At 45.9% G+C, this 14,904-nt stretch overlaps 1 protein-coding gene across 1 annotated transcript; it reads right to left on the bottom strand.

Annotated features, from left to right (window-relative positions):
- Window positions 1-8,943: 8,943 nt before the first annotated feature.
- Window positions 8,944-14,752, bottom strand: LOC143518365 (UDP-glucuronosyltransferase 2B20-like). The gene is made up of 6 exons (XM_077010805.1): window positions 14,029-14,752; window positions 12,413-12,561; window positions 11,286-11,417; window positions 10,747-10,834; window positions 10,442-10,661; window positions 8,944-9,272 (listed from the first exon to the last, which is right to left on the bottom strand). Exons 1-6 carry the CDS (start codon window positions 14,750-14,752, stop codon window positions 8,990-8,992), a joined length of 1,596 nt encoding a protein of 531 aa, XP_076866920.1. The 3' UTR covers window positions 8,944-8,989.
- Window positions 14,753-14,904: the final 152 nt, after the last annotated feature.

Consider the following 14,904-nt stretch of genomic DNA (forward strand, 5'->3'; position numbering starts at 1 on the left):
CAGGTCACGCAGGGCCGGCGCCACGGGGGGGGCGAATGGGGGCGTCGCCCCCTCAGGCGAGGTGTCCCGCCCCCTCGATGTAAAAAATAATGTAACGAACCCCCTTTATCCTTCTCTCTATGTAGCTAGTTACGTAATATTCCCGCTTACTGCCACTAGAGGGCTCTAAGCCACTGGATCATTTAAATAGCTGCCACCACCTTTTTTTTTCCTCCGGTATGGTCCGGACGAGCCTGATAAACCTTCCCCCCTGTCCGAACTACACAATCAACACGGGTTTAAGCCATATAACAATATTTATTAATAATCACCATTTAATTACACACAGCACGACTGACATCCCCTCTAATAGGCCCATGATATCACTGCACACACACACTCCCCCACCGGCTATTAAGTAATACCTCATTAAAATATCACGGGGAAAAACCCTTCGTCAAAACACTCTTAAAAGACACTGTGTATCACCGCACACCCCCACGGGCTATTTAAGACAGGATCGTCGGCTATCCTCACAGAATACACCAGTAGGCACTCTCTTCCCACAACTACCTACCCCAACTCATACAATGTTTAGAATAGCCGTCTCTACCAGCATTTCTGATCACACAATCACGTGCTACTGTATAAAACCCAAAAATCACATCACAACACACATTAATTAAGGCATGTCACCTACTACCACTTCCCACACACACACACACACACACACACACACACCCAATAATCACACTTAATTCATTAATGCTGGGAGACCTATACTAATTCATCAAACAGTTTATCTCCCACCCTATCCCCAGATCTCAACGGACACATATACACATGAGTTTAGTTTTAAAATAACAACTTCCCTCGTTCGGGTGGCCGTCAAGACCCCCCCGTGTAGCTGTGGAGTCGGATGTCTTCGTTCAGCACGTTAACCAACACACATCGCGCAACACTCAGCAGTCTCTCAGATTCCTCTGGTATGTCGCGAACACCTCCAAAGCCTCCAAGTCGTGTTCGCGTTCTCTTTAATCTCGACCAAGTCCCTCAGAGTGCACCCACACAATCCGGATTCACAGAACAGTCCAGTCCCAAACAAAGCGTCGTCATGCACCATCCTCCCCCCCCACCGCATCTCTCTTCCGTTTTAAATCCCACTAAACCCCTCCCCCTAATTAACCCACCCTCTTTCTCTACGTTCATCACACTATTCCCCCCTCTCTCAAAAGACTCGTCCCCGAGTCACTGAAACACAAAATCACTGGCCCATCTAGGGCGCCTACAAATTCGCTTGGGTCGAGGGTCCTGAGCCCACCCCAAAGCCCCTGGGCGTAAAGAGATTGTACTATCCTCCAAGTCGCTAGTTTCATGTCTAGGGGGCAACATCAAAGGGTCCGGTGATATCGCCAGACCTGGAGCTGGCACATCCAAATGACCTGAAATACCGGTCACTGAAACAGGAACCGGAGAGCTGGACGCCTGGCAAGCGGCCGGGACGCTGCACGCAGAGCCGGACGCTGGGCTGGCGGCCGGGGCGCCGGACGCAGAGCCGGACGCAGGGCTGGCGGCCGGGGCGCCGGACGCAGGGCTGGCGGCCGGGGCGCCGGACGCAGGGCTGCCGGCCGGGGCGCTGGACGCAGAGCCGGACGCAGGGCTGGCGGCCGGGGCGCTGGACGCAGGGCTGGCGGCCGGGGCGCTGGACGCAGGGCTGGCGGCCGGGGCGCCGGACGCAGGGCTGGCGGCCGGGGCGCCGGACGCAGGGCTGGCGGCCGGGGCGCCGGACGCAGAGCCGGACGCAGGGCTGGCGGCCGGGGCGCTGGACGCAGAGCCGGACGCAGAGCGGGCGGCCGGGGCGCTGGACGCAGGGCTGGCGGCCGGGGCGCTGGACGCAGGGCTGGCGGCCGGGGCGCTGGACGCAGGGCTGGCGGCCGGGGCGCTGGACGCAGAGCCGGACGCAGGGCTGGCGGACGGGGCGCTGGACGCAGAGCCGGACGCAGGGCTGGCGGACGGGGCGCTGGACGCAGAGCCGGACGCAGAGCGGGCGGCCGGGGCGCTGGACGCAGAGCTGGACGCAGAGCGGGCGGCCGGGGCGCTGGATGCAGATGACTGCTCAGACCTCCTAAATGTCCATATATTCCCATATTTACATGTGGGGTGCACTCTGGTCCTCCTAGATGGTTGTTGCAGGTTAGGCACCGCTATGGGGGATCTCTCTCCCCCACCATCCCAGTGGTCTACGGTAGCTGGACATGACCGTGCAACATAGGGTTTTAGGCGATTAAAATGGACCACCATTTCCGAACCCAATTCCTCACTCTGAAGCCAATACAACACATCGGAAACCCTCTCCAAAACTCTATAAGGCCCCCGATACCGTCTTTGCAGTTTCGGACTAACCCCCCTCTTCCTAGCCTCGTTCCTCACCCAAACCAGCTCCCCTTCCGAATAATATTGAAAATTAACTTTCATGTCAAAATTCTTCTTTTGCCCTTCCGACGCCCTAGCTTGATGCTTCCTAACGGCCTCACAAACAGTAGATAAAATACCCTCCATCCTAGCAACATACTCCTCCGTCGTCATAAACTTTTCTTGTAGCCCCGAATTCATGAGGACATCAACCGGCAACACAATTTCATTTCCAAAAATTACTTTATAGGGACTAAACCCCGTACTGGCGTGCACACTACTCCTATAAGCCATCATCACGAACGGCAAAAGTGTATCCCAATTTTGTTGATTCGCCTCTACAAATAGGGACAACATTGACAAAAGAGTACGATTAAAGCGTTCAATCATCCCATCTGACTGTGGGTGATACGGTGATGTGCGTGACTTGTGCATATTCAATAACCGACACAGTTCTCTAAACAGACGGGACTCAAAATTCCTCCCCTGATCTGTGTGTATACTCCGCGCAGCCCCATACCTGCAGACCCATTCTTCAGTAAACACTTTGGCCACTGTTTTAGCCTCCTGATTGGGTATGGGAAACGCTTCCGTCCATTTAGAAAAATAGTCCCCAATAACTAAAATATAACGTTTCTTCTGCATAGTTTCTGGAAGGGGGCCAAGAATGTCCAAAGCAATCCTTTCATATGGCCTAGAAGTAACAGAAGGTATGAGGGGGGCACAAGGGGCTGAGCCAGCATCTTTACGCGATGCACAATCACTACACTCCCTACACCACCTTTTTACATCCCCCCCCCATCCCGGCCAGTAAAACCTGGCTCTCACTTTTTCCTTTAACTTCTGCATCCCCAAATGTCCACCCATGGGGTCATTATGTAACATAGTTAAAGCCATAGAAACCCTACTTTTCGGGAGAACCAACTGCGTTACCGCAGGCAACAACTGCCCTGATGGGGCCACTCGTACCAGTTGTCCCCCTCGCACATGTAGCTGATTCCATACCGGAACATATTTCTGCAGTGAGGGATTTTGCTGAACAACTTCCACTCCCTGAGCCGTCCCAATCAACCGTAACAGGAGACCCAGCTCTGGATCAGCCTGTTGGGCCAAAATTATATCACCCAATTCTGGTTCAATAGCCTCCCCCCCATTAAACTGTTGTACCACCTGTACCTTTGGGACCTCTTTACCACCTCCACCTGTTCTAATCACACTATGAACCGGCATTCCTTGGTCTTTCAACTCAGGTTCAACAGTTGCCAGTAAGGATGGCACTCGGGAGAGGGCATCAGCATTCACATGCTGACGTCCCGGCCGATGGACAATCTGATACTGAAAATTTGCCAACTGCTCCACCCATCTAGCTAACTGCCCTTCTAAACCCTGGAAATTATGAAGCCAACGTAATGAATTATGGTCTGTCCTCAAAACAAACTCCCTTCCCAAGAGGTAATGCTTAAAATAATTTGTAAACACCACCATACTCAGTAGCTCTTTCTTCGTAGTTGCGTATCTCCGTTCGGCTTTAGAGAGCGCTCGGCTACCATATGCTATGACCCTCTCCACCCCATCTTCTTCCTGCGATAACACCGCCCCAATCCCAAAATCACTGGCATCAGTATCCAGGATAAAGGTCTTCTTAGGATCGGGGTAAGCCAAAATAGGGGCAGTTACAAGACAGACCTTCAACTGTTCAAAAGACTGTTGACAAGCCTCATCCCAATGAAATTTCTTGCCCTTTTCAGTTAATTGGTGTAGAGGCCGAGCCACCTCTGCAAACCCCCGGACAAACCGACGGTAATAGGAAGCCAGTCCTAAAAAACTCCGCACTTCTGTCTGGCTAGTTGGCTCTGGCCAGGTTCTCACTACCTCCACCTTCTTAGGATCAGCCATCACTCCCTCCATAGAGATGACATGACCCAAGTACTGTACCTTGGTAGAAAACAAATCACATTTGGCAGGCTTCACTTTCAAATTAGCAGATTTTAGCTTTGACAAAACCTCCCCCAACCTACTCAGATGTTCCCCAAAGTTCCTACCAAACACTATGATGTCATCTAAGTAAACCAGGCAGGTAGTCCACTGCAGATCAGCCAATACTAGGTCCATTAATCGTTGAAACGTGCTCGGTGCATTTGTTAACCCAAATGGTAACACATTGAACTCAAACAGTCCATGCTTGGTAATAAATGCTGTCTTCGCTTTATCTTTTGGTGCTACTTCCACCTGCCAGTAACCACTTACCAAGTCAAGTGTACTAAACCATTGAGCACTAGCCAAACTGTCCAAAGCATCATCAATCCGGGGTAGGGGGTACGCATCCTTCCGGGTGACCCCATTCAATTTTCGATAATCAACGCAAAAGCGGAGACCCCCATCCTTTTTTCGCACCGGGACCACAGGTGCTGCCCATGGACTACAAGAGGGTTGGATAATACCTTCTTTCTGCATTCCCTTAATATGATCTCCTACCTCCTGCTGCAGATGTAATGGCACCCTTCGAGGTGCTAACTTAATGGGCTTAGCTACCCCAGTATCAATCTCATGCAGCGTTAAATGAGTTCTCCCCAAATCCACCTCATTTCGACTGAATACAGAGAAATTATTCCCCAGCAGCTCCCTTATTGCAAGCATCTGACTCCCTGTAAAACCCCTCTCCTCCAACTTTAACTGTCTAACCAAGTTATCTACCGTCCAGCCATCACTACGGGTCTCTGGGTCTACCCCCGGTATCCTCTTGGCCCCTTCTACTCTAATGGCAGTATCCAGGGTACCCAGGGTCATGCCCTGCTTCAGCACCTGGGCACTATCTGCCACATTAAGTACCCTAACTGGCAAAAAACCCTGCCGAGTTTGACAAACTACCCTGGCAACCATGAGGGCCCCCTGTGCCGAAGGTGATGGCTCAAACATACACTCCCCATAGTCCCCAAACAAACCCTCCGCGATCCCAGAAATTATTATCTCACTTCGAGGAGGGACCACAACATCGTTATGGACGGAAACAGAGAAAAGATGGGTTCCCCCTTGTCTCAACAATAAGGGCAACTTCTTATCCATAACTGTACACTGTTTCCCCTTCAGATCAATGACAACACTATATTTTTGAAGGAAGTCAATCCCCAACAGAATTCCCAAAGGTACATCAGCAACCAGAAATTCTACCACTAAAGCAAGGGCCCCAAACTGACACACTGCCTGCCATTTTCCCAAAATTTCCATCTCCCCCCCATTGGCTACAGCTACTCGACCCTCATAGTTTTGAAGATCAGACTCACCCCCCGTAATCTCTAACCACATCCGTTTGGAAATAATAGACACCTGCGCCCCAGTATCTACTAAAAGATGTTTCTCATAACCCCCAACCGTAGCTGAAACATATACCCCTAAACCCTGATCTCCTGGGGGGGTAACCAAAAGCAGGCCCTGATTGGGTAAGTCAGAGGGGGCGGGCATTGGGCCTACTAAACCAGCCCCCTCTAGTTTCCCTTCGCATAAGGGCAATCCCTTCTAATATGTCGGTTGCACCCACATTCCCAACAACCGCCTCGTTCTGGTGATTTATCTGCCATGGTAAGCCCCTGACCACGACCCTCAGATCCTCGGGGGCCCCCAAAACCCCCATTATTACTCAATGGAAGACTTTTAACGGTGTCTTGCAATGCTCTCACTTCCTGTCTAAGGCCCTCCACCACCCCTAAAAGTGTGTGCATTTGAGAGTCTACGACAGTTGTTGTATTAGCCAGTACTTGTGTGGGCTGTCTAGTAGGGCACTGCTCTAACTCCCGTATAAGTTCTAATTCCGAGGCGATATTAATAAGCTCCTCTAATGTTTGCCGTTTGGCCGTGCGTAACTGGATACGTATATCTGCTGGCCCAACATTAGCAATAAACTGGTCCTGAGCAAGGAGATCCTGTGTTGCTGTACCAACAGAAGGGTAGGCTTTAACAACTAAACGTCTAAGAGCATTCCCATACTCTCTTGCAGTCTCCTGAGGCAACCGTTTCCTACTTAAAAAATTCACTCTATTCCACTCAGCACTATCACAGGGTTGGAAACATTTTGTTAAGGCTGTTTTCAAACTTTGATAACTACCCTTCTCATCCATTGTAAGTCCACTATATATATCCCTAGCCCTACCGGTCAAAAGCAGAGACATAAATTTTAATTTAAACACATCGTCCCAGCCATTTACCTCCGCGGCCATTTCAAATTGTTCCGACCAGTCTACCCACTCACGTCCGGAACCCGTAAAGGTCTCTGGCATAAATACTGGACGCGACATTTGTCTCACTGGCGGTGATGGAGGCTGGACAGCTGGGCTAGTGCTACTAAGGGGCTGGATGATTTGATCAGGCTCAGACATCTTTACACACACAAAAAATGACAACTATCAACGAAAATATAAACATCCCACCGCTGCCACCAGTGTAACGAACCCCCTTTATCCTTCTCTCTATGTAGCTAGTTACGTAATATTCCCGCTTACTGCCACTAGAGGGCTCTAAGCCACTGGATCATTTAAATAGCTGCCACCACCTTTTTTTTTCCTCCGGTATGGTCCGGACGAGCCTGATAAACCTTCCCCCCTGTCCGAACTACACAATCAACACGGGTTTAAGCCATATAACAATATTTATTAATAATCACCATTTAATTACACACAGCACGACTGACATCCCCTCTAATAGGCCCATGATATCACTGCACACACACACTCCCCCACCGGCTATTAAGTAATACCTCATTAAAATATCACGGGGAAAAACCCTTCGTCAAAACACTCTTAAAAGACACTGTGTATCACCGCACACCCCCACGGGCTATTTAAGACAGGATCGTCGGCTATCCTCACAGAATACACCAGTAGGCACTCTCTTCCCACAACTACCTACCCCAACTCATACAATGTTTAGAATAGCCGTCTCTACCAGCATTTCTGATCACACAATCACGTGCTACTGTATAAAACCCAAAAATCACATCACAACACACATTAATTAAGGCACGTCACCTACTACCACTTCCCACACACACACACACACACACACACACACACCCAATAATCACACTTAATTCATTAATGCTGGGAGACCTATACTAATTCATCAAACAGTTTATCTCCCACCCTATCCCCAGATCTCAACGGACACATATACACATGAGTTTAGTTTTAAAATAACAACTTCCCTCGTTCGGGTGGCCGTCAAGACCCCCCCGTGTAGCTGTGGAGTCGGATGTCTTCGTTCAGCACGTTAACCAACACACATCGCGCAACACTCAGCAGTCTCTCAGATTCCTCTGGTATGTCGCGAACACCTCCAAAGCCTCCAAGTCGTGTTCGCGTTCTCTTTAATCTCGACCAAGTCCCTCAGAGTGCACCCACACAATCCGGATTCACAGAACAGTCCAGTCCCAAACAAAGCGTCGTCATGCACCATCCTCCCCCCCCACCGCATCTCTCTTCCGTTTTAAATCCCACTAAACCCCTCCCCCTAATTAACCCACCCTCTTTCTCTACGTTCATCACAATAAGACCCATTTATTTTACAACAATCGCTACATGGTGCCCCCTCGGCCGCTCGACAATCGTTACACGCACCCACCCCCCCCCCCCCCCCCCCCCCCCCCGGTCAATAACTTACGTTCGCCCCCCCCGAAATTTTCTGACGCCCCCTCACTGTATATGTTCTGGCGCCGGCCCTGAGGTCACGTGACATAGATTAAGATTGCTTTATTATTTTATTTCGTTGTTCTCTTAACTTGAGTAGTAGCCTACCTGTGGTGGTGTTTGTACTTGTCACTTTCTATATTGTGGTGTTTGTCTTATCCCTTTGTAAATACACTATCGTACTATTAAACACCGTTTGCATGGCATAGTCTGTGAAGTGGTCGTTTCTGGTGTACAAGGAATCCTTGTGTACGTGGCCACATAGTACCAAGATTAGAGCCAATGTCTGGTGGGCTCTCAGCACCTGTCAATGAACTTGCACTCAACTTGTTTTTGCTCCTACTTTTTATAAAACTGAGTAGAACTCAAAGATCTAAGACTTTTTCTATACTCAAAAGGACATTTTCCTCAAATATTGTTCACAAATTTCTCAGAGTGAGATAATAACTGTAGAATTTATTACAATCTTTAATAATGTATTGTAGTCTATATATAGAGGGAGGGACATTAATTACAAATATAAATAAAGCCTGGTATTTTATATACTATATAAAATGCTGTTGTACAAATGGAACAGACAACAGGTAGAAATGAGAGGCAATTAGCAAGACACCCCCTATAAAAGAGTGGTTCTGCAGGTGGTGACCACAGATCTTTTCTCTGTTCTCATCCTTTCTGGCTGATGTTTTGGTCACTTTCAGTCTTGTTTATGACTTGGAACAATATTTCATTGTTATGACATGCACAGTAACAGGAACCAGAACACATGGGATCAGAACGTATACCTGTACAATACCTTTCAATTTAGAGCATACATTAACAGTCCTTATAATCAGCATGTTACACATACCTCAAAACATAGAATTGTAGTTCCCTCAAACCTGTAAAATTACCCCATGATTACTAATAGAGTATAGTAACATTCACTCTTTCTTGTTCTTTGTTGTGGTCCTCCTTAAACATTTACATATAACCCAACTGCATGTTTTCACAAAGATGAACATGACCACTGCAGTTATGGAGAGTAAAAAGGCTGCCACGTCCAAGCAGTGGTACTGGTACCAGGTGAGGTTATGGGCTTCTACCCTCAGGTGCTTGGCCCCCTTGTTCCGCATCACAAACTCGATCCAGAAGACAGCCTGGTCCAGAGGCTTCATGGGTTGATCATGGTGGATCCGGGAGAGCCTCATTATGCTCTCTTTGTACCTGAGTGGAGAAATTAAATAGATTTTTTAGGTTTAGTATATATTTTGTTTGTAATATACAGTATATAGTTTGGGGACAAGCTCTGAATCTATAGCTGTCAGACTAATGTGCAGATATGTGAGTACAGGAGTACAGGCAGTTCAGATTGGCACTGTCATTATGTAATTTGATCAAATGATACAAGTATTGGGCCGATACTAAGATTATGCCAAGATTTGTAAGAGAATTTATAATTTACAGTCTGTGACCCTCAATCTGAACATTCTGATATTTTGTTAATTCTTTAATCTGTAGGTGTCTGCCCCTCCGTTAAAACTTCTCATCCTTGTTACCTTCTTATTTTATACTTTTCCCTCCCCCCACACTCAGTCTGACTGTCTCCACTGTACTTCCATACCCAACATGACCATGACCAAAACCAGTTATACACTGTGAGGGTTGAAACAGCACTTCACATATGTGCATAGATGGGCAAAAACAGACTTTTAATACAAAATCTGTAGTAGCCAAATCCAAAATCAGGTCAGCATGCAAAACTCTATATATTAAAAAAATATATATATATATATATATATATATATATATATATATATATATATATATATATATATATATATATATACTAAATATTAAACCAGCAAAAGTACCAAGGAGGTAAAATCCAAAAGAGAATTGTGGGACAAAAAAACAGGTAAAGCCATGCAACAGATAATCACTTGAGAAAAACACCCAGTATGCTTATTACACAGATTCTGCAATACTTGATACAATACAATGATACAAAGGCCTGCAGTAGTTTAAATAGGTGAACACTAAGTGGAAACAGGTGTGTGTCTAATAATGAGGGGAGGAGGACCGAGGCAGATGTCTCATGGGGTTCTGGGTATTGTGGTTCTCCTGGTTGTGCTGCATGACACATCTTATTTTCCCAGTATTTAACTAGATCTCTTCCTTATTAAACTTACTTGGAACCCTTTCCTTACACTTGTGCATTGTGAATCAGTTCTTCTCGCACCAGTTTCGGGAACACTGAGGCCTGAACAAATGAATACTGTGATTTGTGAACCCTGATGGCTTTGATCTATGCCTAGAGACGATTTTAAAACCCAACAAGTTTGAGAGCTCCATCTGAAGGATCGCCATTTACAGAGATCACAATATGAACTCACATTGGGTTGTTTATAACATCAGTAAGAGCCTCCTTCAGATCACTGGCTTCCATTTGGTTGAAGTCAAGTGTTATAGCTGCTCCTTTGGTTTTCATGTGGTTCAGGTTATCAGGCTGGTCAACAAACAGTGGTAGACCCACCATTGGGACACCATGGTAAATAGCTTCATACAGTCCATTAGTCCCACCATGGGTGATGAAGGCCTTGGTTTTAGGATGTCCTGTTGGATGCAAGTCAAACATGTTAGGGAAAATTTACAACAATAAATAGTTATAGTATATAATTATGACACTACAGCTCCTTACCCAGTAAGTCATTCTGTGGAATCCAGTCATATATTCTTGTATTAGGAGCGAGAGTATCAGGTTTCTCTCCAGAGTATCTACAAATGACCTGTAATAGGACACAGAAATCAGGTCAGAGAATAAAGCTCAGCTATACAATTTATATTATATAAACCCCAAATCAGGAAATGTGTTAATATACACAGTATTGATTAAATAAGTCATCTCAAAAAACAACTTTCTTTTCCTCCTTTCTTTTTCCAGAGTGTAAATGAGAATTCAATTAACATCTCTATCTTAAACTACTGTTTGTGGTTCGTGGCTTCTAATGCCTTTTGAAACTTTTCAACTCCATGCTACAGTCCTTGGACGAGTGCACCAGCAAACAAAAATCAGACACTTATTGAAGAAGCAAGGGACAACTCAAGAAGCGAATTCAATATCTACACTGGAATGAGAAACAGAATTTAAAGCAATCGATCGTGTAATTATAGTGAAGAACTTCCTCCATCTCCATCCTGGAATACATGGAGACACAGTTGAACAGTGCAAGCGGAGACCTTTTGAGGGATCTGTCCTAGTGCAGAAGCGATGGTGTTGGCTCTCTCTTTGGTGAGGTTGTTCATCATGGATCCCAGTGAAAACACCACAATGCCATCATCTCCTGAGCTCTGCACAAACTCCTCCATCTCCTGCAGAACCAAAAACAAGTTATTAACAAAACACGTTTATCTTACTGTCACATTTGTTAAGAAGTCAGCATTTGATTTCTGCAGTTTAAGCAGAATAATGGCAAGTTATTTTGTCACGTTGTGGGGGGGCCCCCTACCGGTCGCCCCCGGGTACAGCGGCAGCGGTCCTGTTTTTGGTCACGTGATGTTCGTCCCTCAGGTGGGCGGGACCCGTGATCCGTCTCACCTGAGGGTCGTTTGTTCGTCTATATACGTCTTGTCTTTGTACCAGTTGACTGCTGGTTATTATTTCCTTAATCTGGAACCATGCACGGGTTTTTGGTTTGCACACTTTCTATTAAACCATCCTATTTCCCTGAGACTTGGCGTGATCGCTTCCTTTTTAGTTGCTCACACCTGCCCGTCACATATTTATGCTGTTTCTTTTAAATACTCAAATTTATTAATGAGACAGTGGGGTATATTTTATTTATTATTGTTATTTTATAACAACAATATAAAAAATCATTCATAACCATTTTTTGTTACATGACAGAAAAAAAGCAAGATTATTAATAATTTAAACATATATTTTATTCTGACTCTCAGTAGGCTGATTGCTGAATGTCAGAGCTACCTCAGAAATTATAGCAAATGATCGTTTGTATTCTTAATTTACCACCCAAATTGACAGGTTGGTTTTTTGCTATGTCTTCTGTTTCTAAGTTTGACTAATTTATTTCAATGCATTTCTGTGGTAGTGAGTGGTTAGGGTTTAATGGGTACGTTTGTATTCAATAAACTCATGCTGGATTTTTGGTTGAAAATACTATGTTAAGGTTGTTTTCCATTAACTCTCTCAGCCTAGCAGACTTCCAAAGAACTGTAGTTTGGTTTTGCCCAATAAAGGAGTCAAACCCTCATGTAACAGGTCCTTAGAGATCGTTTGACAGCTAACTTAATTCTTAATAATTAACTCAGGGCTGAAAACATCCAATCTACAATTATGATCTTACTGTAGGCAGGGGCTTTGGAGGCTTGCAGTGTAATCCACCCACAAATTTGAAATTTGGCATGAATGGTCGTGGATACTCAAAGTCCCAGTAGGATCTGATCAGCCAGATGTCAGCCTTTCCCATAGTGTCACACACGGTTGTGGGTCTGCCTTAGAAATACAGCAACAGAGGAAGGCCAAGTATTAGGTACACCTGTTTTCAACTGCTCATTAATGTAAATGTTCAATCAGCCAATCACATGGTAGCAACTCAATGCATTTAGGCATGTAGACATGGCCAAGACAATCTGCTGCAGTTCAAACTGAGCATCAGAATGGGGAAGAAAGGTGATTTAAATTACTTTCAACATGGCATGGTTATTGGTGCGAGATCGGCTTGTCTGAGTATTTCAGAAACTGCTGATCTACTGGGATTTTCACGCACAATCATCTCTGGGGTTTACAGAGAATGGTCCGAAAAAGAGAAAATATCCAGTGACCAGGTGTTCTGTGGGTGCAAATGCCTTGTTGATGCCAGAGGTCAGAGGAGAATGACCAGACTGGTTCGAGCTGATAGAACAGCTATAGTAACTCAAATAACCAGTCGTTACAACCAAGGCATGCAGAAGAGCATCTCTGAATGCACAACACGTCGAACCTTGAGGTGGATGGGCTACAGCAGCAGAAGACCACACCGGGTGCCCCTCCTGTCAGCTAAGAACAGGAAACCGAGGCTACAATTCGCAAAGACTCACCAAAATTGGACAATAGAAGATTGGAAAAACGTTGCCTGGTCTGAAGAGTCTCGACTTCTGCTGCGACATTCAGATGGTAGGGTCAAAATTTGGCGTCAACAACATGAAAGCATGGATCCATCCTGCCTTGTATCAACGGTTCAGGCTGGTGGTAGTGGTGCAATGGTTTGCGGGATATTTTCCTGGCACAATTTGGGCCCATTAGTACCAATTGAGCATCATGTCAACACCACAGCCTACCTGAGCGTTGTTGCTGACCATGTCCATCCCTTTATGACCACTGTGTGCCCATCTTCTGATGGCTACTTCCAGCAGGATAACGCACCATGTCATAAAGAGCAAATCATTTCAGACATAACAATGAGTTCACTGTACTCGAATGGCCTCCACAGTCACCAGATCTCAATCCATTACAGCACCTTTGGGATGTGGTGGAACGGGAGATTCACATCATGGATGTGCAGTTGACAAATCTGCAGCAACTGAGTGATGCCGTCATGTCAATATGGACCAGACCATGGACAAAATTTTGTTTTCATAGGTGGGGGGGGGCACAAATGTCTTGAGAACTGGGGCACAGGGTTTACCAAATCCAGCTTTTGAAAAAGTGCAGGGGACATGTCCCCCCCCCCCACCCCAAATTACGTCCGTGGACCAGACCTTGTTGAATCTAAGCCACGAAGAATTAAGTCAGTTCTGAAAGCAAATGGGGGCCCAACCCGGTACTAGCTAGGTGTACCTAATAAAGTGGCCGGTGAATGTGTGTGTGTGTGTGTGTGTGTGTGTGTGTGTGTGTGTGTGTGTGTGTGTGTGTGTGTGTGTGTGTGTGTGTGTAAAAAAAAATTATATATATAATATTAAGGCAGTAGTTGTGCTAACTTACCCATTATTCTGGTGTAATGCTTATCAAATATAAACATCATTTGGAGTTTGAACATAGCTGTGTGACCAATATACAGCAGCAGGTTCTCCAATCGCTCCAGGAAGTTCATGTGGTCTGTGAGATGCCCTTGGGCAGCAACCGCAGGGACATATGATGTTGGAGCTGGCATCTGTCCACACAGACGTTCAAAGCTGTACGCAAAAGTGACTCTAAGAGACATCACGCTGGGTACACCGAGTGTCTCTGCCAACAAGTCACTGCATGGCATCACTGGATCATAGAAAATCACATCAAAGTGTGACTCTCTAAGTGAAGTTACAAGTTTTTCATTAAGCAGCATCCCATCACATATTTTTTCAAGATAACTTGTATATCTGGACATTAAACTCCAAATGAAAGATATCTTCCCAAATATAGTTGCATTCTGATTCATCCAGTTGTTGACAATATTCTGCCACATATCCTGTGCATCTTCTTGCTCCATGTTAACTTTAAAAACCAAGTATTCAAAGCGTTCCTTCTGTGTGTGTTTCACTGAAGGTGACGCTGTGTGTACCAGAACTGTCACGCTGTGATTCCGATCCACAAGCTCCTCCACAATTGTGCGCATATTGTGCCAGTGACTGTATTCACCAGGAAGCACCAGTACTTTGCCACTGAGAGATATTTCACACCCACTCAGCAGCAAAACTACCAATGGGAGAAAAAATCTGCATATAATCATATTGAATACTAACAACCAGGCAACTCTTTGCCTGAACAATCAGCCAACACAAAGCGCACAAAAAACACGATGTGGGAGCATGTTATTCAAAGTGGAGTTTGCTCTACACATGTAATCTCTGACTAGTCAATGAACATGAACCCCGTGACTGA

Source organism: Brachyhypopomus gauderio, chromosome 7, assembly GCF_052324685.1.
Source record: "Brachyhypopomus gauderio isolate BG-103 chromosome 7, BGAUD_0.2, whole genome shotgun sequence".
Taxonomy (NCBI): domain Eukaryota; kingdom Metazoa; phylum Chordata; class Actinopteri; order Gymnotiformes; family Hypopomidae; genus Brachyhypopomus; species Brachyhypopomus gauderio.